Source organism: Panicum virgatum, chromosome 1K (assembly GCF_016808335.1).
Source record: "Panicum virgatum strain AP13 chromosome 1K, P.virgatum_v5, whole genome shotgun sequence".
Classification (NCBI taxonomy): Eukaryota; Viridiplantae; Streptophyta; class Magnoliopsida; order Poales; family Poaceae; genus Panicum; species Panicum virgatum.
This window is the reverse complement of record NC_053136.1, coordinates 2604373-2629903: the sequence shown is the minus strand read 5'-3', so window position 1 is coordinate 2629903 and position 25531 is coordinate 2604373. Positions and strand designations below refer to the sequence as shown.

The 25531-nt window shown below is 44.1% G+C and overlaps 5 protein-coding genes across 7 annotated transcripts; 4 read left to right on the top strand and 1 right to left on the bottom strand.

Moving 5' to 3' along the window:
• Nucleotides 1-290: 290 nt before the first annotated feature.
• Nucleotides 291-7117, bottom strand: LOC120711587 (beta-amylase 8-like). 2 transcript variants are annotated; one of them, XR_005690399.1, is made up of 10 exons: nt 6654-7117; nt 6212-6418; nt 5674-5748; nt 5223-5426; nt 4470-4664; nt 4084-4248; nt 3250-3510; nt 2348-2534; nt 2042-2264; nt 291-1865 (listed from the first exon to the last, which is right to left on the bottom strand). XR_005690399.1 is itself a non-coding variant. In XM_039997206.1 (10 exons), exons 1-10 carry the CDS (start codon nt 7026-7028, stop codon nt 1837-1839), a joined length of 1947 nt encoding a protein of 648 aa, XP_039853140.1. In that variant the 5' UTR covers nt 7029-7109; the 3' UTR covers nt 291-1836. The 2 variants fall into 2 exon arrangements, 1 of the variants encoding a protein (XP_039853140.1); XM_039997206.1 differs by having other exon boundaries at nt 2348-2560; nt 6654-7109.
• Nucleotides 7118-7234: 117 nt separating this feature from the next.
• On the top strand, nt 7235-9494 carry LOC120711504 (pentatricopeptide repeat-containing protein At4g02750-like). The gene has a single exon (XM_039997096.1). The coding sequence runs from the start codon at nt 7313-7315 to the stop codon at nt 9293-9295; it is 1983 nt and encodes a 660-aa protein (XP_039853030.1). The 5' UTR covers nt 7235-7312; the 3' UTR covers nt 9296-9494.
• Nucleotides 9495-9719: 225 nt separating this feature from the next.
• LOC120647786 (uncharacterized protein C10orf95-like) lies at nt 9720-10589 on the top strand. Its single transcript, XM_039924630.1, has one exon. It carries the CDS (start codon nt 9720-9722, stop codon nt 10587-10589), a length of 870 nt encoding a protein of 289 aa, XP_039780564.1.
• A 3007-nt stretch (nt 10590-13596) lies between these two features.
• Nucleotides 13597-17162, top strand: LOC120711685 (protein LOW PSII ACCUMULATION 3, chloroplastic-like). Its single transcript, XM_039997325.1, has 9 exons — nt 13597-13773; nt 13864-14040; nt 14797-14844; nt 14928-14967; nt 15298-15398; nt 15616-15808; nt 15905-16003; nt 16198-16315; nt 16683-17162. The coding sequence occupies exons 1-9, from the start codon at nt 13699-13701 to the stop codon at nt 16804-16806; spliced, it is 975 nt and encodes a 324-aa protein (XP_039853259.1). The 5' UTR covers nt 13597-13698; the 3' UTR covers nt 16807-17162.
• A 3616-nt stretch (nt 17163-20778) lies between these two features.
• Nucleotides 20779-23888, top strand: LOC120711384 (succinate dehydrogenase subunit 3-1, mitochondrial-like). 2 transcript variants are annotated; one of them, XM_039996912.1, is made up of 3 exons: nt 20779-20993; nt 22732-22805; nt 23351-23888. In XM_039996912.1, the coding sequence occupies exons 2-3, from the start codon at nt 22742-22744 to the stop codon at nt 23638-23640; spliced, it is 354 nt and encodes a 117-aa protein (XP_039852846.1). In that variant the 5' UTR covers nt 20779-20993; nt 22732-22741; the 3' UTR covers nt 23641-23888. The 2 variants fall into 2 exon arrangements, with proteins under 2 accessions (XP_039852846.1, XP_039852922.1); XM_039996988.1 differs by having other exon boundaries at nt 20836-20993; nt 22740-22805.
• Nucleotides 23889-25531: the final 1643 nt, after the last annotated feature.

Genomic DNA, 25531 nt, shown 5'->3' with positions numbered 1-25531 from the left:
TGTAGAGATCTTGCTTCATCTTGCTGTAATTTTCAGTTCATGATGAACACACTGCGAATGAATTTACTTTCTCCAGTAGGAGCTAGCTCAACATAAAGTAGTTATTTTTCATGTGGCGCTGGGGACATGCATGGCACAACTTGCGCAAATGGGTCAGCACTCAGCACCCACAGATTTTGAGTCTCTTCAACATGGATTTGTCTTCTCCTTCATGCTAATGAATTCCAATTCAAATTTAGTTCTCTGTTCCTCATTGTTTCAGAATCAATGAAATGAATGAGTCAGTGGAATTCTGAAATCGTTTTGATAAGCTGTGGTTACAGTTGAACCATGATCCTGCTGGGCACTGTACAAAGCCGCAGCTCAGCCAGCGGGAAGGGAAGGAATACATGACAAACTTGACAAGGACGCGGTACTTGATGGGAAATCTGTACGCAGCTGCGACTGCGATCAAACATGGTGGGCTCTGGTGCTCAGTGTTGATCGAGCTGGTGTCCTTCGGCCTCCAGCGCATGAAAAGCCTGGGCTGCTGCTCGTGCTCATCAGGCCTGGTCCCCTGCCTCCCATGCAAAAGCTTTCAACTCAGCCGCTCCCCTTTCATTCGAATCTGTGGACTCCATGGGAAATTATCTTTCAGAGATGTTGCGGCTTCCCTCTAGATTACTGTGCCCCTTCTGTTTCATCCTGTGCAGGTGTCGCCTCTGTCTTGGCCTGTGCAGCTGTCTAGATTGTCAAGTTAAATGGAATGAAAAAAAACTCGTTGGTTTGTGTACAAATGTTTACTTTGCCGGCTTCAAAATTTGATGGATTTTAAAGATTGAATTGGTGTGCTGTCGTTATCTTTGGTAGAAAATTTGGGGCTCTGATGGAGCAGCTGGTGCTCAAGTAAAATATCTTCAGATTCGCAGACCTGATTCACGTTCTGCATCCGCTAAGCGTAACACGCTTCACTTGATGGGTAGTTGTGGTGAGTGAGACGACAAATGCATACAGCATCTGGACTTTGGCTTGGCTGTTCTCTCCCAGACGTCGAGCTGAACCAGTTCAACAACAATTCATCATGCCACATGTCACTGAGACATCAACGTGCGCGTACAAATTTATACGGTCGCATTGCATATACGTGTAAGATACTGCCACGGTACTCGTAGATGTTTACCATAAAGTGCTGGAAAATAAAGTGTCCAAATACTTCAGCAAATGCTGAAAAGCTGCCACAGCGTTCTTGAGAATTGAAAAGCACAAAGGTGCGGCACCGTGCTCTGAACTTGCAGGGCGCATACCTGCCGCCCACGACCATCCGATGCAGTGTTTATGGGTCCAGGCGTCCAGCAGTCAGCGGCTCCATGGGGCACAAAGATTGGGCTGGATGAAGAGGATAAGTGGCAGGGGCCATCGTGCCTACCATCTGGCATCAGACAAGTCATAGGTCTTCAGTACACTAAGTGGTTCAGCTAGCTTCAACAAGCAAATCTGCTCGGTCACTGGTTCAGCTTCTTGATTTACTTTTGCATTTGATACCAAGATCACTGAGTGAGGCAATGGTGACATATGTAATAATGTTGCCAAACTCCCATGTTCCTCCATAACTATTACAGCATGCGCTATGCTATCTTTTCATAGAGGCTATAAAAGGTCTGCGACAGCACCTGCTCAGTTTGACCAGTAAACAACGCCTAAATGGCTGACGTGCAGGCATCAACTGGAATAGAACCTAGGTGTTAATAGTAAGGCAGTGAATCTGAATATCCACCATTCACTTGAAATGTGTCTGGCTGAAATCCGAAACCACCTCCTCTGTTTCGCTATTGAGCCAGCTATGTTGCCAAGGGAAATTCAATCTTCTCCGTTCTGGGGAGCCTCGCCTGTGGATAAAATCATCTACACAGTTATGGACTCATAACCTTCTATGTCTTCAATATATATTTTACATCTTAGCCATAGCTTGCACAAGTCATGAATGGTCATTAATAGGTAAGAACTATGTTAAAGACAATACTATGACAACGATAAGTAATGAAGTGAAAAAACTGATACTAACCGTGCATACACTTGACAAATGTACGAAGTTCTGGATAGCAAGCGTCTCTCTGCAAAAGGAATGGAGGCTGCTGACGATATGCAAAGAACGATGCATGGTGGCGATCAGGATCATTCCTAGGCTTCGCCGTGTCAAGGATTTGAGAGTACATGTCACCATCAAGACATGGAAGTGTACTCTCTATACATAGAGGCAGCCCATGATCCCATGCTGCATTCATCACCTGCACAAATTTTGTGTGCACTGAAATTAGCCCAGCAAACTTACGAAACTTACCTACAGAGGCATTTAGTTAGAGCATCTTACCTGCCAGGTTAAACCTTCCGGATCCGCAAATGCTTCATCATTCTCTTGAACTGTAAACTCTGCCCCATAACAAACAAGCTTAAGAATTATAGAATGCTTCTTGAGCATTTTCAGAACCGGAGAATATCCATCTCTGTTTGTTGGATTGTAGAATCCCGCTGTAAGCTCTGCAGCATGGCTTGCAGTTCTGTACCACCAATAGATAGATGGAATCTGATGAAAGAGGTTTGCCTTGTTATGGAACAGCCAAACAGTAAAATAAATGTTGCAAAATGTGTGCAACGACTTCTGGACTTATCAGGCCAGTAAATTATACAGTGTAAGTATATATTGTATTATTGCGATAACAGGCAAAGCATCAGGTAAATGCATGCTAATATGAATTTCACAAGCAGATTAATAGATTCAGTTTCTTTTGAGCCTGTGAACCAGTTTCATGTGACAGCCTCCTTCAATCTAATGATTGGTATTCTGATTAACTCCTGAAGATAGTACTTGCAAACTTGCACAGAAAATCATCCCAATCATTTTTTTTACAGAATCTCAGTTAGAACTTAGAGATTACTAGTGAGTACCATATTACTGTACAACAATTGTGACATATAACCGAATGAAATCCAGGGTGTAGGCGTGAGTCTCTATTACTCAAGTTAGACTTGAACTGAGTAACCTATCAACCATATTCTAGACACTCAGCTGCTTTAGACACTTGAGCAGTGTGGTTCAATACAGAACAATCTAGAAATTCTGCTATATTTCTGCATTGTATTGGGGTCATGACACTAACAAACATCTCATACAGGAAATTTTACCAAAGGGGACATCGCTCTGTTGGGAAATCAACAAGAGACGAATGGCATTCTAGAATCAAAACAATAACTCTACAAATTAACATTACATACCTTCACAACTATTTCTGCTCCATCAAATGCAAGAGCAGCAAGCGAGAGAACCTGATCCACGTGATTGATGAGGATTGCAGAATACCAGTTTAGGAAAAAACGTCCATAGTAGCTGTCATAATCACCTCCATCACAAAAAAAGCCAGTTTCATGTGGTCTTGAATTATAATAGCCAGCATTATCAGGTCCACGTGCCCAAAATAAATGACCACGTGACAATGCTGATTGGCGTAAATTCTTTTGCATGTACCTGTCATAACACTGTCAACAATGAAAATCGATAAGGAAATGCAGCCAATGTATCCCAAAGAAAATATTTATATGCATTGCACCATTATACATCAGAGATGCAGTTAACACTGGATTGGAATAGTAATCCAAGAGTAAAATTCAAGTCATACACTGGGCAGTAGAACCTAATTAATAAATCAGACAGACAGAGACAGGATGTTGCATAGTGACCAAATCTATTGCAGCCTTTTGAAAACCTGTTTTGGAGTGCAAAATGTTTTTTTACAGGTTTTAACATATTTCTTGTGAGGTATGCCTCTTTATCCTAATGCAAGAACTGCAAATCCCTTGTAAAATGTCAGCAGCTTAAGTACCCCATGCTCACCATGGTGATGCACTACAGACCGTGTTGGCATTTAATAATTACCACGACAAACATAGTGAATTATATAGGATTTATTCAAGAAAAATATGAGGTTCATACTTCTTATGTCCACTTCATAGAATGAACCAGTTAGAAAGGGGAAAAGATGGAATTGGCAGATTTGTCCTGAAAGAACACCCTTGCAAAATCGAATTTGGTATTTAAGTGCACATAAATACCTGAAACTCACCAATACCAGGATATTTCCAGCCCATTCTTTCTGGGAATGAAGGATATCTTAGCTCCCCTGAAGCACCCAATCCAATTTCAATAGCAGAAATAAGACCCTCTTCGGATAGGTTTCTGAATTCCATATGGAAGCTCCTCATAAAATCAAAATACACCTGCAGATAATCTCATTAAGCCTCGATATACTAGTTTTTCCTTCACTTAGTATGGCATAAACAAGAAAGATGGGTAGAAGGTAGGTACTGCAGGTTAGAAAGATGGGAAAATGATGTACTAACCAACGAAATGTAAGAAGAATGGCTATCCTAGTTCTTGTAAAATGATAAAGAGAAAAATGATGAAGAGAGAAGAAAATTTACCAAGGATGACCCAATACCTCAATGCCAGTTCTCCCTCGAAGGACTCGTTCTTTGTCAATCCCCCAGGAAAGGCATTCTGTGTTTCTTCTCCCTTCGCGATCCGTGAAAAATATATCCTGGTTCTCTTTTGCAATTTCCATGATCCACTTTGGGAGAGAGATTAACATATCACCAGATCCAGTCTCTCCAGATCCATGAAATGACAACACGACCTTAAGACATTTGCCAAAGAACACTCATTAGCCAATGTAAACAGGTCTCCTAAAAAGGAGTAGTGGGAAAGTTTACAAATCATTCTTTTGGAAGGATGTAAAATATTTTGTTGCATTCGGTGGTTAATATAAAATACATCTGTTAGAGTATATTAGGCAACTTTGGATATGGTTAGTTTAGGATTGATTGTAATCCCGGGATAACCTTCCTTATCTCTAAGAGAGGCTACTTGCCCTCCAAGCCATGTACTCCTACATATTTTCCCTAGGGGCTCAATGCAATACATCCCACGCATTATACCCAATTACAACATCATATAAACTAGAGGTCTATTTCTTTAACGTCATAGACATTAGAAGTCTATGAATCAAAGTTCCTTAAGTTTCCATAATTTGTTTAGAATTTGTCCTCCTATAGGAGTTAGGACATCAATCATAGACTGAAATAATACAACTAATCATCTTTAACATATTGTATATTGTATCCAGAACTCCATATCAATGCCTTATAAAATCAGTACTAATAATGCACGGTAGATTTAGACAGGTATGCCTAACCTGAACTTTCAGCTTGAACTCTTTAATTATACCAAAAAGGTCCCTGTAGCCAGACCACTCGTACTTGCGAGGAATCCAGGCTTCCACGATCCCCCACCAACAGTCAACAACAACCCCATCCACGTTCAAAGACTTCAGGTGCCTTAGTTCAGCACGTACGCCCTCTGGGTCTACCAATTGACAGTGGCTATTGATAATGCCCATCTGCAGGAAACAGTAAAAGCAAGAACTTGGTGCTGGGTCACAACTATGGAAATATTGAGAACATATATCTGACAGAAATAATCCTGGTGCTGGCCTTCTCAGTTATCGTGATTTATTTTAAAAGCCTATAAGCTTAGAAAGGATGGAATTACATAATAATAGCAAGACTACTTAATGATAGATAATAAGTGAACAAACTGACACCATCATATCAGACATCAAATCAAGAAGTTTGCTGGGAACTTACAGGCAGAGAGGCATAAACTGGTATATACGGAGTTTTTGTGTAATCACCTGCCAACATTGCCGACGATCTCAGTAACTGCAAGAGATTCAACAGTCAGAGAAACATTGCTAGTTTAGCATAGTCTCTAAAATTGGTAAGGTACTACTGAAATCGTCATATGATGTGACTAGAACACAATTGCCAAATGGAACTAGAACATTGTGAGCTATAATATGGCTGTGACAGTAGTTGATACTCGTAAATGAAAGGAATACATAGACCGCAAGTCATTACAGAGAACAATACAATAGGCCCTGAGTTCCTATCAGCAAGATGACGTGCAGAATTATGTTATCAATTTATGTCAAATCAAATATTGTTTTTGTGTGAGATACAGAAATGCGAGGCGTCCATGAGTAAAAATATTTTGCTCACTTGCTTGAGCAACACAAAAGAGAGGCAGAGCATGATGGACATATTGCAGTAATAACAAGTATTTTGTGGAAGCATATGAGCATATCAGCATAATGGGCTTATTCCCATACAAGATGGAGCTCACCTGATTATTGTCCATACAATTGAGAGAATTGACCGAACTGGAATTCCCAAAGTTCTCGGTTTTAATGCTTCGCTCTGCCACAACTGAGTCTAGTGACGATGGTGACAGACAATCATCTGTTTGTAGTGACGATGGTGTTCCAATGGCGTAACTGTTCAGGGCGTTGATGAAAGCTGGCGCATCCCCAGAAGCAACTTGAAACATTCCCTGATACACAAATAACACCAACAACAATCCGTCAGGACAGCAATACTAAAGCTCCAGCGAAACTTATACATTGGCATAATTCCAGTTGATTCCAAGCAGGTACTGCAGTGCTAAAATTAGCATGCGGGGACTGCAGTATCTAGTAATTAAGAAGAACAAAGGAAACTAAATTGCAAGCCTCCTAAGCAGTATGCAACATATGCAAAAGCAGAGAACTGGGAGAGGGTGCACGGACCAACTGTGGAGGAGGAGGCAGGGGTGGTTGGTTCGAGGAGCGGAAGGTGGTTCCATCGGGGTGCACGGTCCATCCGGCGGCGCGGGCGAGGGCGGCGAGGACGTCGTTCATGTCGGCGCGGGCGGGGAGCGGGAAGTTGCCGTGCTGCCGCAGCCCGGCCAGCATGCGGCTCGTGATGGCGCGCCGGTGCCGCTCCCGCAGCTTCGTCCGCTCCTTCTCCCGCTCCCGCTCCCGCTCGCCCCGTCTCCGCGGCGGCCCCGCCGCCCCGGCCGACGGCGCGGGCCCCGAGGCGAAGCCGCGCGGCCGGCGCTGCGGCGGCGGGGACGGCTCCTCTTCCCCCAGCGGCGGGTGCGGGTCCGGGAGCTTCATGCTCATGGATCGCTGCCACCCCGCCGGCGCCGATCTGCGGCCGCGAGCTAGTGGCGCCGCATGCCCGCAGCTGCTGGTGCGGGCGCTCCTGGAGTGGGCTTCCTCTGCGGTTTGACCACGACTGGACTGGACCCATTTGCCACGTGTCCACTCGATCCTGGCCGTTGATACTTGATCAGACGGTGCGCGTCGTAGCTGTCAGAGAACTGTCCATCCCCTTCCTCTCTGGGCAGGGGCCTCTACGACTAGTCTACTACCCCCTGCCTCTTCCAGGCTGGTGCTTCTGAAACATGCTAAGAACCTTCCAGAATCTTCCGCGTCTGCGCCGCGGTTCACTATACCTCCGCCGTTTCCACTCTAGCGCGCCGACGCCACTGCCGCCGCGGCTGCGTCATGACGGCGACATCGTCCGGTGGAACTCGGCCATCACCGCGCACCTACGCGCCGGCAGGGTGGGCGCGGCGTACCGGGTGTTCGACGAAATGCCCGAGCGGAACGTGTTCACGTGGAACTGCATGATCTCGGGCCTCGTCAGGAACCGGATGCTCGCCGACGCTCGCCGGGTGTTCGACGCGATGCCGTTCAGGAACTCCGTCTCGTGGGCCGCGCTGCTCACCGGCTACGCGCGGTGCGGGAGGGTCGCCGAAGCCAGGGAGCTGTTCGACCGGATGCCGGACCGGAACGTGGTCTCATGGAACGCGATGATTTCGGGCTACGTGCGGAACGGGTTGGTCGACAGGGCGCGGGAGCTGTTCGACATGATGCAGGTGAGGAATGACGTGTCGTGGTTGACGATGATCTCCGGGTATATGAAGAGGAAGCGTGTCCGTGAAGCGAGGGAGCTCTTTGACCTCGTGCCTTCACCATCGATTTCAGTATGCAATGCATTGCTGTCAGGTTATGCTGAACATGGTTACCTGAAAGATGCAGAGGAGCTGTTTGGTCGTATGCAGAGACGAAACCTTGTTTCTTGGAATGTCATGATCACAGGCTATACGCAGGCTAGGATGATGGAGGTTGCGCAGAGTCTCTTTGATGAGATGCCTGAAAAGGACACTGTATCTTGGACAGCCATTGTGCGTGGGTATTTAAAGAATGGTGATGTTGATGCCGCATGGAGGCTGTTCCAGGACATGCCTGACCGTGATATCCTTGCTTGGAACACAATGATGGGTGGCTTCGTGATGAGTGAGAGGTTGGATGATGCATTGAGATTGTTCGCTGACATGCCTGATAGAGATCTGGTATCATGGAATACAATCATGCAAGGATATGTCCAACAAGGAGACATGGATAGTGCAAATACCTGGTTTAGGAGAATGCCAGAGAAAGATGAGACATCATGGAACACTTTGATCTCTGGGTACAAAGATGAAGGAGCACTAAGTCTGCTGTTGGAAATGACCCGAGGAGGATACAGACCGGACCAATCTACTTGGAGTGTGGTTATTTCTATCTGTGCTTCTCTTGTTGCCCTTGGATATGGAAGAATGGTGCACGTTTGTGCAATCAAATCTGGCTTTGAGCATGATGCTTTGGTGACGAGCTCATTAATATCTATGTACTCCAAGTGTGGGCTAATTATTGAAGCTTCCCAAGTTTTTGAGATGATTATGCAACGGGATACCGTGACATGGAATGCCATGATTGCAACATATGCTTACCACGGTCTAGCTGCCGAAGCTCTGAAACTCTTTGACAGGATGACCAAAGATGGATTTAGCCCAGATCATTCAACTTTTCTGAGTGTGTTGTCTGCTTGTGCACACAAAGGGTATCTATATGAAGGCTGCCACTATTTTAGAAGTATGCAACAGGATTGGAACTTGATTCCAAGATCTGATCACTATTCATGCATGGTTGATCTCTTAGGAAGATCAGGTTTTGTACACCAGGCTTATGATTTTACAAGAAAAGTCCCTTCCAACCTTCAAATAAATGCATGGGAGACTCTGTTTAGTGCATGCAATGCTCATGGGAATATCCAGCTTGGGGAACTCATAGCAAAAAATGTTCTTCAGTCTAGACCTACTGATGGAGGAATGTATACCCTCTTGTCAAACATATATGCTGCAAAAGAGATGTGGAGCAGTGCTGCCAGTGTTAGAGGTCTCATGAAAGAGCGGGGGTTGAAGAAGGAGACTGGGTGTAGTTGGATTGAGCTGAAGGGGGATGTTGTTTCCTTTTCATCAAATGATAATGCACATCCTTTGATTGAGCAGATATGCCACGAAGTTGATGATCTTTCTGTTTTGATAGAAGAGGCAAGTTAAATGACAACATCCTTTGATATGGTTATCAAAAGGAATTCAGATGGTTTCTTTGAGACCATTCAAAACCACATGCCTTCAAACACTGATATATGGTAGTGTTAAGGGTATAAGTGTCATTGTACTAGTCTAGGGTTTGGGGTCTCCTCTTGTATATATAGCCCTCTGGGCATATCTCAATACAAGCATACAGTTCAGTCTCTTCTTCCCCTCTTCCATTAGTAATATGGTAACAGAGCTCTAGGTTGAGATCCGGCCACCACCCTTCTCGTCGCCGCTGCGCTGCCCCTGGGAGCTTCGCCTTGCTCCTGGGGGCGGCAACCCTCAAGCCCCAAACCCATTTCCCCATTAAGTTTGAGTCACAGCAGCAGCAGCACTTACCCATTTTTTTTCTCCGTCAGGTGTCATCTGCGCCCCGCCGTCGTCGATGCGCTCGCGGGAGGGGAGCAGCAGCCCCTGCTCGTCTGGATCCGCTGCCATCGTCGCGCGCCGCCGCCTGTCTGACCGCCGTTCCGGCTCTCCACTGCCCATCCGCGCCATCATACTCATCTCCGCCGGTCGCGGAGCTGGCCGTCTGCCCGTCGCAACGGCCTCCGCCGTCGTGGATCCGCCCGTTGCGGAGCCGCCGGCCGCCTGTCCACCTCCCGTCGCGGCCTCCTGCGCCGCCTGTCGTGGACCGTCCTCCCGTCGTGGCTTAGCAGCAGCAAGATCTTCACCGCCGTCGGATCCGCGCCGTCGTCCTCCACCGCCGCCCGTCGTGGCCTCCCTCCGCCCGCGCGCGTCTGCGCGCCTCCATTCGCTGCCGCCTGCGCGTTCGCCCGACCACGGCCGTCCGCCGGGCGTCGGCTGCCTGTCGTCGTCGGTCCTCCTCTTGCCGCCCGTCGGGGCTCCTCCTGGCGCCGCCGGCCACGGCCATCTGCGGCCGGCCGTCCGCCCGTCGCGGATCAGCTCGTCCCCGCTTGTCGCCTGCCGCCCGTGGCAGCACGTCCTCTGCACCGCCTGCCCATCCATCCGCATCGTCGCGCAGCGCCCGTCCGCGCTGCCCGGGCGCGTCCGTGCGGCCTCCTCCTCCGTCTGCTGGCCGCCGTTGCGGCCTCCTCTCGTCCCGTCGCGCGGCCGCTCGTCGCCTCATCTTCATCAACCGCCGCTCGTCAGCCGTCATCCGTGCCACCACCCCACCCTCCTGCCTGGCTGCCTGCTTGCGAGGGCAAGCTTTTGCTCCCGCTGTTGTCATGCTGGGCCTCATTTTGGGTTGTTGCCTGCTGGAGGCCCGGTTGAGGAGGGTGCCCAACTTTAGTGCTGCACGTTTTGCTGCTGCTCTGTTCATGTATCCATGTCTTGCTTGCAGCATGCCAGCATTGCATCCTTCTGCTAGTATCTACTGCCTATCTGCATCAGTTCATTGCTGCTCTATTTTGCTCGTTGCTTGCTGCTGCTTCTATCCGTAGTATATTGTCATATATTTCTGCTGTTTTGAGGCAAAGTGCCTTTTGCTTCTGCTATATAGCATCTGTCTTGCTGCCAGTATCTTCTACTCAAGTTTCATGTTTCATGTTCTGCTATATGCATCTCAGTCAGTGTCACATTCCACCATTATCAATCCAAGTCCACATATTTCTCCAGTTCGTCAAAGCCGTGCGTGTCCACAATTTCATTGTCAGATCAGCCAATATCTTCTTTTTAATTTTTTTATGGTTAGTTGAATTCCGTTGATTTAGCTAATCATTGTCATCGTTGTTGGTGCGGCAATGCCCTCTTGGTCCCTTTCGGAGCCGTTTTGCTCCACGTTATGATCAATGGCCGTTTATTTGTCGTCATCACCTTCCTGTCTCGCCACTTGCCGTCTTGCAGTGGTGCTTTCTATCTTTGGCTGGTTTGACACATCCCACTATTCTTTTCGAGTTCAAGTCTCCAAAGCAAGGCTCGTGTTTGAGGAGTCGACGTACTGGTTTGTGAAGACTCGGGCTATTTGCTGAAGTACGGTTGTGTTGGCAATACCCTCTTGTGGAGGAGCATTTTCTACATCGACAAGTTCAAGTGTTGCACGCTTTGATGACATCTTTGATTTTGGACTTTGGATGTATCATTTTCATGTTTATGTTTGAGTCTAGTGCTTAGTATCAACTCTCCAAATGCTACGACATTGCATTCACGTTGCATTTGAGAGGGGGTGTTAAGGCTATAAGTGTCATTGTACTAGTTTAGGGTTTGGTGTCTCCTCTTGTATATATAGCCCTTTGGGCATATCTCAATACAAGCATACAGTTCAGTCTCTTCTTCCCCTCTTCCATTAGTAATAGGTAGAAGCCATGAATGTCCTAATTGAAAGTCTTTGGGAAGATTACATGGTCCTAATTCTGTGGAGATTCCTTCAAGATCACAATTACAGAATTCAAAACAGTATCATGGTAACTTCCTTTGGAACCTGATGGGTGTCCATGGTTGAGAGAGTTAGTCAAGGTGAGGTACTGGACCCTCAAACCAGATCCTTTCATTAAAATCGATCCTATGGGCAGGTGGAACTCAGAATTTGTAATTGATATTTTCTCTGAATGTCCCTGATCTGAAAGGTGTTTTTCCAGCAAAATTGGGCATACAAGTGAATGTTCTTAGAGCAACGGCAAAATGCTTCATCCTCAAATCACTCCGATTATGCTAGTGTTCAGTGGTCTTGTATTTGGAAGATGCAGGCGCTAAATAAATTCAAAATGTTCTTGTGGAGGTCAACCCAGAACAGTTTACTTTTGAGGTGCAATGTCAAAAGGAGTGGTGTTAAGCTAGACACAATTTGCCTGACCTGCTGGATGATGGATGAAGATGGGGCTTGTTCCTTCTTCAAATGCAAAGCAATAAGGGCTTGCTCGTGACCTATGTTGCCCGGATACGCGGATACGGATACCGGTACGCGATACGGGGATACTCCGATACGCCATTTTTCCAAAAACAAGGATACGGGAATACGCCAATATATATAAAAAATATAAATAAATAAAAGTTTCAGAAACTAGAATGTGAGAAAATAGAAGTTCCAAGGACTATAATGCGTCATAAACTCATATATTCATATGTTCTATAATTATTAGAAAATATAAGGGGCAAAGGAAAAAAGAACCAACCTTATCTTACCTGTTCGTCTGTTCCACGAATGGATGTCGGTCGTCTTCTTCTCGGCTCCTCCTCTCCCTCTCCTGAGGCCGCGGCTCATCCTCTCCCTCTCTAGCGGCGGCGCGGGCCGTCCAGAGGCGCGCTCCGGCGGCCGTGGCGGCCCGCCAGCGGCGAGCTCCAGCAGCGCACCACCACCCTAAATAGTGCTTTAACAGATGTGCGGGCCTCTGTCTGGACAGGCCGCGCAGCCGCTGGAGCAGTAGGAGGCACGGACGGGTGGCGGGCGGAGGTGATGGCAAGGGAGCGACGAGCGATGGGGAAGGAGCAGGAGGAGGCACGGGCGGGTGCCCGGGCGGCGGTGACGGCAAGGGAGCGATGAGCAGCGAGGAAGGAGTAGGAGGAGGCGTGGGCGGGTGGCCGAGCGGCGGTGACAGCAAGGGAGCCGTGCGAGGCTGCTGCGGGCCTGCGGCTGCGCGAGTGGGGTTGAGGGTGGCACAGCTGAACGGAGGACCTTTATACAAAGTGATTGAGTGGTGTTGTTAGGGTTTGAAGGTATCGGACAGGTATCCACAGGTATCCCACGAGTATCCGATTTATTTTTATTATTTGAAAATACCTAAATAGTCTGATACTTACGGGATACGTATCCGGGAGTATCCGTGGAGTACGGGTATCCGATACGGTATCCGATACCGGTACGTGAGTTTTGCGAAGTATCCGCGTATCATAGCTCATGGCTTCTGCAGTTAGAAGAGCTGAGGTGCCAGTTAATGCAGTTCATATCAGCTAAGGAAGCTGTGCCGATTTAATGGGACAGGAAGCAGAAAAGCCAGTTTACAGTCTTGATTTTAATGTTGATGTAGTTGCCAAGGCAAGAAATAAAATGGACTCCAGAGAAAGAATGTGAGTATGGATGAAATTTGCATGTTGGTGATTAATGGAATTGATTTTCCATCTTTTAAAAAGGATATCACAACTCAATTTTCTATTCAGCTAGTATTTTTTTATGAGAACCTGCTATGTGCATAAATACTATAATTATATCCTAATGTAATTACGATTTTGAAATATGCAGGGTAGGGGAAAAGTCTGCTTATGAACCTAGAGCAGAATGTTCACACAAACAGACAAGATGGTCCCCACCAAAGCAACTGGAGACCACACAATAAGGCCTCACAAACAGATTGCTATCCATTTTCTCTTCAATATTTGCTCACCTTCTCTCTCTCTCTCTCTCTCTCTCTCTCTCTCTCTCTCTCCACCCCAGTCCCCACGCACATATCCATCCACCCCAGGCTTCAATGGCCATGGCAACCAGTTATAGCTCCATGGCTAACCTTCCATTTATCTCCAAAACTCCCTTTCCCAATAAACAAGTACACTCTCCCAAACAATATATATATCTTTTGTTCTTTGCTTCCTCTTTGTTTTTGGCCTTTCTTATTATTTTTCTTTGTTTCTCAAAGGTCTCTAATTGGATGCCTACTACAATCAGCAATGGCGATGGCACTGGTGGTATGTTCAGCATGGCAAGAAGAAATTCAAGAATCGGGTTCCAAGTTCATGCTGTCACTGGAGACCAGGGCTCTCGCAATGTGTCTGATGTAAAGTTCCCAAGTGATTATCCAGAACTTCTGATGCAGGTAATTGGTGGGATAACTCAATTCCTGAAAGTCGCTAGCTTTATGGGGTGTGATTGATCCTGTGACACACTGCCAGTTTTGCATGTCTATCTTAGTTGCTTTGCAAGTTTGGAGAACTCAACGAGGGACAGGGTCCCCAATAACTCTTCATTTATAATTTGTATCTCAAGTATGTGAGCTTCACTTTTCAAACAAGGCAAGTTATTTGATAGCAATTTCTTTTAAATAAACTACTGATACTATTTAACTATGAAATGACAAACTTTTATGGGATGTGTTTTGTCCATGGGCCAGGTACATGCAGTAGGTTAAGGTAGGAATAAGTCAAATGAAGGTACGCTTCACCTAGTTGTGAAAGCGATGAGGTGTTTTTAGGAAATTAGAGAGAGAGATAAAGTAGGATTCCGTAATAGTCAAGGTTAGTTTCTTAGATGTGAAGTCAATCCTCCCTGTATATAAATGGACCCATGATCAGAGTCTACTGGCAATTGGGAGAAATCCAGCGTTGATGAGAGTGATCCCGCCCTTATCCTGGTCTCATAGCCTGTACATTATTATTTGGTATCACATAGCCACCGTTCCTGCTGCTGTCTGCTGCTGCTCGCGATAACTTTCCAATGCCACTGTTTTGCCTGTACCTCTGCATTTAGCTGTGCCTTTTAGATGATAGCAATCATTTGTACTTTAGGACGTGCTTATTTTGAGAAGAAACTAGATAATTGGATGTCTAACGGGATATACCTGTAGTGATTTCAGGCTAAAGAAGCTGCTGAATCAGCTCTTAAGGATGGAAAGCAGCTACTGGTCAGCTTCCATCTGATCGTTGAATTGGATTATTTCTTTTTTGTGTATCAACTATCAAGATACTCTGACATGACATGCTACAGGAAATCGAGTTCCCTACAGCTGGACTACAAAGTGTGCCAGGTTCGAGATCGATGACCTTTTGTATACCTGCTCTGCCAGATTCTGAACATAAATTGTTTTTAGACTTGTGCACATGAACTAAAAAAATATTGAAGAGGGATGCCCTTCACTTATTACACATTGCAAAAGATACCTCATTCATGAGAGGTGATATCATTCAGTTTGAAAGGTATAATGGTAAAAATAAATTATGGACAGGTGCCTAGAAGCTCTATGATGGCTTTACATTTAAAAAGTATGAAACTCGAAAATGACATATTTTGATTTGAGGGAGTACCTTGGTTTACTTCAGGTGGAAATGCTCTAGCTTGTTTCTATTCTTGCTTTTAGGTGATGGCGAAGGAGGAAATGAGATGACTGGAAGCATGCTTCTCATTAGAGAATTTTGTGATCGCTTTGTACCTGCAGAGAAAGCTACTAGAACCAGAGTAGTATGTCCTTATCTGGATCTTCTAGTCATTAATGTGTATATTTGTGAATGATTGCTGCATCATTTAGGAATGCTGAAATAGCAAAAAGGCAGAGTTATTATGGTTTGCCTTTGTCAAATTTATGAGAGATAGCACAAGTAGATGTACTAGTTACGGCCTGCCTTTATCAACTGAAAACTCCTGGTTGACTCTATTGTTCCTATCTCACGTGTTTCAGTTCTTTCCTGAGGCAAATGAGGTTACTTTTGCAAGAGAATCAGCCTTTGAAGGATGTTCACTGAAGCTAGATTATCTAACAAAACCATCCTTATTTGAAGATTTTGGTTTTACAACAAAAGTGAAAATGGCAGACCGTGTCAAACCAGAAGATGAGTCATTCCTTGTGGCTTATCCTTACTTCAATGTCAATGGTTTGCCTTCTCTCTTTTGCTTAAGTTTGGGATATCCCCTCCATCAGTGATCTATCAAACTTGGGCTTACCTCTTTAGTAATATGGTGGTTTACAGAAATGCTTGTGGTTGAAGAGCTTTACAAGGAAGCAGTTGTTGGGACCAACCGGAAATTGATAATATTCAATGGAGAACTAGACCGAATAAGAAGTGGATGTATCCTTATTCTGTATATATGAAGATTGTCTTACGCATTAGTTAATGGTTTCTGTCTATGTTACCATGTTGTTCTACATTGTCCATTATGGGAACATCTTGCATTGAGAAGCACCTTTCTCAATAGAAGACATCTTGGGCTGACTACACTTACAAATATATGCTTGTCAACTCTAATTCCTTGACTACCAAAGACTACCCGTCATTCTTCTACCCGAAACTTGCAGAGCTTTCCAAAACATTTCTCCCGAAACTGGACACAGTTTACTATATTCACAATTTCAAGGGAGTCAAAGGGGGAACGCTTTTCAGGTTTGCATTCTAATCATATGCCTGGTACAATTAGTTCACCTCAAATCTAGCACCACATGCATTTATTTACATGAGCAAGGTTAGCATAGACTCCTACCCAGAATTTTGTAGATATCATTTCCGGATTAGTCAAAATTGTTAAAATGAAATGCTAACTATTGTATCCTCAAAACTTCACTATGAAAGGTCTCACCTGTCACACTTCACAGAGGATCCAAACTTTAATGCTAACTGTAATTGAGACTTAAGCAAAAAAAAAAAAAACTGACCTTGCTATATGATTTGGTGATGGCACAAAGACTGCATGTCTTTTTGTAAACCAAGATTAGACATCTCACCATTGTGCCAAACAATATTATCATGGCAGGTGCTACCCTGGACCTTGGAAGGTCCTGAGGAAAGCAACGTCTGGCAGCTACATCTGCTTGCATCAACAAGAGGAAATGCCTTCGTTGAAGGAAGTGGCCCTCGACATCCTTCCTTCTGTATAGCTAGGATCTGTCACAGAGTTACGTGTCAACAATAATGTTTACAAAAAGAAGTCGTGCACCTATCTGGACAATGCTTCCTGGCTGCTTTTTCTTTGGTTCGATATAGGAAGGTAGAAAAGATACCAAAACGCTCAAATCTACATTTTTCAAGGGCTTTGGTTTAGACTTCTGCTGTTCTGCACTAAGAGAGTGGAACGTGATTACTTCTAAGCTGAACATTGCCGCTATCGAATGATGCCCATTGAGCATTGTGTTTTATCTAGGGAGATCGAGAACTACTGAACACATCATGTTTTCATTTGTGTTTGCGACTTTGCATGAACGGATATGATGAATTTATTGTGCCATCGGCCAAATTCCAAATCTTAATTTATTTTCTTATTTATCGAGATGGTTTTGGGCCATTTTAGAACACGGGAGGAGCAGTGACAAGGTGACTGAATGGTTTGATTTAGCTGCTGTTTGTAGAACCCTTAGGCTTTGAACCGGTGTGATGTGCAGGCTATAGGCTGAAAGCTCAATAAACGGACGAGGTTTCCCTGTTGGCCCGGTTTCTCTTGTCGCCACTATAAGTTTGTTTTTGAGGTGGTCCAACTCCTGCAGTAGGTTGTGTTCTTACGAACACTCCATTCAACTTGTAACCCTGGTGACCCTTTGCTCTGTGTATTGTCCTTTGCCACAGAGAGCTTGTGCTGTTCTCTGGAAACACGAGGTCACACTTTTGACCTTTGCACCTGCAGAAAACAAAGAACCTGATGATGGGACACAAGGGCTTTAAACATTGAGCCCTCATTTGCAAGTTGCAACCACCCCCTAAGCCTGTTTGCATGATACTACTCTACAAGCGAAAGCCGGAGTAGCAAGAGACCATATTTCTCCAGGGCATAGCCTTATAGACCCATGCCCAAGCTCGAATGAAGAGAGATGGAGATTGGAGAGTGAGATGATCACTGATCGAAGCGGATCCAAGCAAGAAGGTTGGGGAGAAATTAGTTCTGCCGCGTATCTGTAGGTCTTGAAGCACTAGTCATCTCCTATTTATTAAAGCAATAATCTAACTTATTTTGCAATTCTTTCCATCTGATGTAGAAGTAGGGAAGAAAACCATGTTCATTCTTGTAGGAACTTGCCGCCTGCCAGTGCCAGCTGATAGATCAGCACATCTGCATTAAGGTAGCATCGCTGAACACCAAGGCCACATGCATTTGGGACGTCACCTAGCAGCTCAGACCATCCTGATCCTTTTCTTCTGTTTTGTTTTTGTTTTTGTTTTTGTTTTTCTTTTGAGACGGTATTTCTTGCGGCACTTGATCGAATCATCCTCGTGATCCTGTGCTGGTAGCTTTGAAGAATCCTTTCCAGGAAGCTGAGTGCGACGGTCGACAAAGGACGTGTGCGCCTGCCGAGATCCTGATGGCTCCTAAGCCCATGCATCTCTAAGCATGACACTGCACACCAAGGTGGGTAGGAAAACTTAGGGCAGCAATGCAAGCAAGGTTTCAACTTGCAACGCAAATCGATCGAGCAAAACTTATATATGAGGGGTTATATATGTAGGTAGGGGCTGTGGCAGGGAGATCAATATGTACATGACCTTAGGACAGGTCGATGGCAATTGAAGTCGCTGTCCTGCAGACAGTGAACTTGAAGCCTGAGTTCTTGCATGACAATAGTGCCAACATGTGCGCCCTGCTGCATGCCAAACTCTGTATTGAGAGTGTGTTCCTACCAACATCACCAAGTGATCCTTTTGTTTTCGATCTTTTTCTGGTTTGGCACATTTTTTTTCGTACTTGAATCGGTGGACGTCTTAAGACAAATTTTTGAATAAGATGAGTGATCAAATTTGGAATAAAAAAAGTCAAACAATCTATAATTTGAAATGGAGGGAGTACTATCTATATATGTCTTGGTCACAATCTAAGCTGTAGTCTCATAGGGCGTGATTGGATGCTTGGGTTAGCTCTAGCCTGGACTCGATGTATGCATGACCAGCCCAAGCTCTAGTCTATAGAGTGTAGAGAACGTTTCCACTGGACTGGGAGGATTGGCCACATTTTGAAGTCCAGTTTGGTGTTACGTAGTGATGAGCAGTCTAGGGGATCGAACTATTGATTGGAACAAGTTTCCACTGAATTCTTTTATCTGGTGAGAGCTACAGGTAACAGAATCATCCTCACTGGTCCTTACCGCCAGTGGGCTCAGGCTATGACAAAAAAGATTGCTTGGTCAAGATCTCAAGAATAAGAAGTATCCGTGGAAAGCACTACTGAAGAACAGTGCAAAAGATGAGTTCTTGATGCCTGGCTGTCTGCTGAGCTCTTTATATCAACACGGACTGTATCGCAGGTCTACTGCAAAACCAGCATCGTCAGAGCTTCCAGTCTAATCATGGCAACTTCCGGAACAGATTCTACAGTTGTTCTTGCATGGTCACGAAAGGAGCTCAGATGTGTTCTAGGCACCGCCCTTGCGTTTCTTGCATTGTGGGATACAGTGTTTAAATAGCGGGCTAAAGCATTTAACGGTTGGTGTTTGTATAGGCTAAGAAAAGCTTTAGCGATTTATAACCTAGCTAACCGATTTAGTGATTGTGTAAATGCAATGTGTGGATAAATTGACGGCTCTAACCAACTCTATATGAGAACTCAATTCTTTATTTACCTTAAATTAATATAAATAACACAAGACCGTTGCACTCTTTATGTAGCTATCATACCATGACACTACTAAACTACATGGCAACCATGCCATCTCCTACTTAAGATCTCTTATGACATGATATGGCAAGAGGGGAGGGAAGCACCCCTATTTGTAGGACTCCATGGCTCATATGGTTTTGCCATGTGTTTATCTTCTACACACTTCTTTATAAAATATCTAATTTTAGAATTTTCTTCATAATTATCTAACCATACAAATATCTAATTTTAAGAGTATTCCATATTTTACCATGAAGCATGGTAACCATGATTCAAATATACTCTCTAATCTTCTAGAAAGTTCTCATAATTATACATTTCTACTTCAACACCATGCATAAATCTATGAGTAATTTTGCATATAAACATGAAATCAAGAAAATTTCATATACTGAAGTACTACTGGGCTTCATTCTCTTGTTACAACATTGAAGAAATACTAAATTTTGTAAATGACGAAGCTCAATATTAAACTAACAATAAATAGAGATTAATTATATGATTTATCTAGCTAAATAAACCTTAATTTAGCAGCTATAGCGGGATATAGCCGGCTATTAGCGGATTTATCCTTTCAAAGCTAAGAGATAAATATTTTAGCTTTTTCTTCTTTCAAAAGCTATAACAAGCTATAGTGGTAGCTAAAGCTGGATATTTAGAACTTTGGTGGGATAACATTCTAAAGCTAGCAGGTGTAACTTATACTTGATATATGCATCATACTGCCTACAAACTCCTGATGACTCATAATCTTAAGCTCGGAGGCGGAGAAATGAAGACTGAGCTGAGAGCTGAAACATATTCAGATAGGGTATGTTGGAAAGAAACGCTCTATCGGCCAATGTAGCTTTCTATCCTAGCAAGTTATAGCCGGGACTGGCTTTTGGGTAGGTCAAAAACAATAAATTGCCATGTCCTTTCAGTTATTCAGATCCAAGAACTTGCAGTATGCCAAACTCTCAGCTTTATTTGTGAAAGCGTAATTGCTGCAAATATCAATACATGTGGTCGACCTACAATGAGCTAAGAAGATTGGAACCAATTGGTATCTCTGTCTGCTGTCGAGCTGCTCTGTTATGACCTCTAAAAAAATAGTAAAGTTTTTCTTTCTCTTCTAAAAATATATCTGCAGTAGAGGACAGGAGCCTATTCGAGTCGACCCTTGGCCTGTAGGCTCGAGCTCGAGCTAGCCTGTAGGCTCGAGCCGAGCTCAGATCTCGGGCTAGCCTGTAGGCTCGGCGGGATCTCGGGCTCAGATCGACCTCGGCTCGAGGTTTCAGGCTCGCTCGACCTCGTCTCGGCTCATTGACAGTCCCTCCGCCTCAGGGCTAACGGCTCAGCGCCTCAGCCTTTCCCTTCTCTCTCTGACTCTCTCCTGCCCTGTTCTTCCTTGTTCCTTCCCTGGCGGCGGCGACGATCGGGGGAGTGGCGGCGCCATTCGTCACGTCTTCACCCAGCCCTTCGCCGGCGACGAGCATCCACCAGGTGTGCCCGCCCCTTCGCTTTCCTTCTGCTGCGCGAGACGGAGCATCCCAAACCCTAACAAAACTATTTGTATTCGGATCCGATCCAGTTACAGTAGATTACCTACTAGCTTCGATTTTGTTTGCAAAAACTATCGGGTGTACATGTGTACACGCATGTCCTATGTTGGGTCCGCCCCTGATCTTAGGGTATGGGGGAGGGCCGCCGAACTGTGTGAATTTTCTGTCAAATGTCTCAATGTTTAGTGCTGCAATGGCAAGCGGTTTGATCTGCACCACGCATGGTGGGGAGTCTATTGTAAATACTATACCACTATGTACCGTCTGCAAGTCCCTACCTACTACTGCAGCTGATCATAGAGGATTGTTGGGAAATGTAACACCCAACTCCGAGTTGTTGGTCAAATGTGAATACAACACCTTATAATTTTTTTTCATTCATATATGTATGCACCTTATGATCTCAGCTTTAGTGGACAAGAAAACTGAAGAAGGCTCTTTGTTTTCCACAGCGAGACAAGGTAGCTATGTGATGCGCTTAGGGTTAAGATCTAGTGCTTGTGGAAATTGAAGTTTTCTAATATGCTGCTACTGAACACTACAGGCATAAAACTTAGTAGTATTACTGAAGAATCTTTGTTTTCCATAGTGACACATTGTAGCTATGTGATGCGCTTAGGATTAAGATCTAGTGCGTATGAAAATTTAAGCACTCTATTTGTTCAAAAAAAAAAATTTAAGCACTCTAATATGCTGCTACCGTCTACCGAGAACTACAGACATAAACTTAGTAGTATTACTAGTGTATAGAAATTGTAGATTGTGTCATTGAAGTACTTATAATCCTACATTGATGATGAGCTTAGACACACTGAGAAAAAATTTGCGGCAGTCATGGCATTAATAACATGTCAGCGATAAATTTGCAAACTTGTATTTAAAGTAACACCAAATGAATGGAAATTACTACACTATAGTTATGGGTAAAAATTATGGTTTTATGAATACTATTTTGGTATTTAATAGTTTGCCCCAAAGCAAAAGTGTAGTAATTGTGCCTGCCACAGTGATGTAGTGTTGATTCTATTTTCAGTAAGGAAGCATTACCTTTTTTTCACAGGATAGCTTGGTTTGTTGCCCAGAAACTCTCCTCTGCTGTGAGCCCTCTTAATGTCAAGTCCTAATGTTCCTTCCTCGGATGAATGCTCTGATCCATCTCATGTGTGGGGTCAATAGTTTTGTTTTTCTCTCACAAAGTTTTTGTTGGGTTCAAATGAATGTCCCAACCCTCATATTAAGTCTTACCCTGATACGAGTTATGTATTAGGATTGAAATTTGCAAGTATGTTGCATGTTCTTATCAATAGTTGATTTTGTGCAAATCTCTGCAATGATACTGGGTTTCAGTGTTTCAATCATGTCTCCAAAGTTGACTGCTGTAAATATACTTACGAGTTGCATCCTTCGATTTTATCTCGATCCTGCATTTCGATATTTTGGGTTGTGGTTAGTATCGAGATTGACTAGGTTCTAGTAATTTGCTGAAATATGTTACTTGGTTTATTTTTTTTATCTCAACGATCAAGTTTATTAGGATCAATTGGTTTTGATGTTCTCCAATTTAGTTGAATCATTAGTTAATCTTTCTACATTGAGCTTTACAAAATTTTGTATTCAGATTTTTTTACCAAACTGTAATGTTTTGTTATGTTAATGCATGGTTATTGGTTGATGTGCAGCAAGCCAGCAATGGAGAAGTATAACAGCAACACTCGATTTGGACCCTTGAGAGACGCGCCACTTGCTCTCCGTGGTAAGCAGTCCCGGAGATCTGCACTTATTTTTTTATTTGCTTCTGGCTTAGTTTCGAGTTATTGACAACACCATATGCTTGTTAGGAGATAGTGGCAGGCTGAAAGCACACTAGGACCTTTCCAAGTATATTGTCATTTTGGATATTTAGTATTTACTAATATGAGTTGAAAATGACATACAAAGTGTTTATAGTCTGCCAGCTAGAGCTTAATTCAAGGGAATGTCAGTAATGTCCATAGGTCATGAGTCATATTGCATCATTATATCTGGTAGGTAAAAGTTGCTCATGGTTCGTCATGAATTTTGTGGGACCTGGAAGCAAAAGATCCATACCTCGTGGCTTCAACCATTTCAATTATGTCTCTTCAATTTATTTGGATATAGTGCATCTTTTTTTTTTGTAAATTATGTGCATCTTTATATGTGCTTTTAGTAGAATGCAGTCAGATTTCCCTCCTTTTATCTGGTTATGCTTATGCTCAGTAGAAGTATGCAGTTTATTCCACAATTAGCCATTCTAAATTTATTGCATTAATCTTTCAGGTGCTCTTGGTAGCTCAAGCTCAAATCTGGAGCAAGCCAGGGGCTACACATCTTCGCCTCTAGCAGCCCTGCGACCAAATATGTCTCCAACTGGAAGCCGAACCCTGCACACAAGCCGCCCCCTGTCATCTCCTGTTGCGAACCGCCCATTGTCGCCCCACCTCCCGCTGAAGAAGCCACAGTTTAGCGCTACATTCTCAATCTCGCACCGTATTTTCGGTGTCGCATTGGGAGTTGCCATCATATCCGTCCCTCTTGCCACCAAGTTCAGCCTGATGTTTGGTGTTTGAGAGTGAACTGCTGCATTGGCGAGAAACGTTGTTTCCCATTCCTGTGACTGTTTCATCGTCTGGGTTATCTTCAAACTCGACTGTGGGTTTGGTTGGAATAACACCTTTGTCATGCTTGCAAACTTCGCTAATAAATAAGACTATCAAATGATCAGTGTAGAGATCACATTCTGAATGTACATGGTTATGAGGTTCTGCAAATTTGGTCAGAACATTGATTTCTATGCACGTGAATTCTTGGTTTTGAATGGAGGTCATGAAATTCGAGTTCTTGAATGTTATGGCCCTGCCAGTTCCTCGGATTGTAGGTTATCTACAAAGTACAAACATAGTGGAAAGAGTGTTGCTACATGTACCCAAGGCTCCTCGAGCTACTAGATTGTATTACCTACCACCTTCTTCTCACTTTCCCTTCCCCTGTAGCCTTCTTGAACTCATGTTCCCCTCGTGTACCTTTGTCTCTCAACAAGTTGGTAGAGATTTGTGACGATCCATTCCGCGAAATATCGCTAGGCTTCAGCTTCAGTACCTACTCGTGTTCTCCTCGTGTACTTTTGTTTCACGCCTCGTGACTGTACAGCTCTGTGACGATCCATTCCGCCGAATATGACTGGGCTTCCAGATTAAGCTTGCCCATTTCCTACCCATTCTTCAGAAAACAGTTTCTCTGGTACCAACTGCACCTGCATGGATCAAAGAGAGTATCTCATGAAACACACAGAGCCTACCGACCATTCATGTGGATATATGCCACAACAGATCAGCTACTTTCAAGTGGCATTACGCTTGTTGGCATGATCAAACAAGAAGCTAAGCAGCAGGAGTCGTAGACTCGTATAGTAACTTACATTGTGACTTCTTTTTCTAGCGCTACAGATTCCTGACGCCTCCCTAGCCTAAGCGCTCAGGCGCATAGAGACGGAGATGAACTGAGAACTGAGACATATTCAAGTGTGTGATGGAAAGAAATTGTTGAAGGAAGCAAGTCAAACTTCTACACTCTTCTCCACAATTCAAGGATAAGATATTTTTCATGGAGTTCTCTAGAATATCTAAATAAAATAAATCAAAGATATTTCTAGGACTAGATATTTTCATGGAAGAGTGTAGAACTTAGATCAAGGGCTATGATTTTAACACATGTCAATAATCCAATGGTCTTGTAACCCTATAAATAGAGACCCCCTCCCTTGCCGTGCTATTCATCCAAGAGCATGGTAGAGCAAGGTAGATAACTAGATGAGAGCATGAGAGGGTGAGTGCTAGGTAGCCACTAAAGAGTGTTTTGTGTAATACTATTGTGTTGTAATAAAAAGTGTTTTGTAAGTGTTAGTCTCCCAGTTTCTAAGTACTTAGTGTATAAGTTGTGATCTATTGTAGGTTGGCTCTGCCACTCAGGATCACAAAGGGTCTGGGCTTTATCGTAGGAAGGCTCTGCCTCCCAGAAGCTAGCTTCAAGGCGGCTCTGCCATCGAAAGAACTTTATACACTAAGTAGCTAGAAATTGAAAAGGCCAACCGACTCTAGAGTGAGTTGGCGTGTGTTTTATGTGTAGGTCCTCAGCTTAGTGGGTATTAGGGCCACCTCGTTTTTCCAACATAAATGTTCTATCGTCTACCTCTTGAAGCATCAAACTTCTCCTATAAATAATACTCTCCTTCCGTCCATAAATATATTGGCAGCAGAGCTCAACATGTCCACAGGACTGCTATATTTATGGATCGGAATGAGCACTATTAATTTGTTGGGTACACCGAACGAGCGAGCATTCATTGCTGTTACAGGACTTTTTTTTGAGAGAAGTATGTTACAGGACTTGAGTAGCGTAACTTCCATGATGTAGTAGATGTCCCATTCGAACCAACATCGTTGACAATATAGCTGTAGTGTT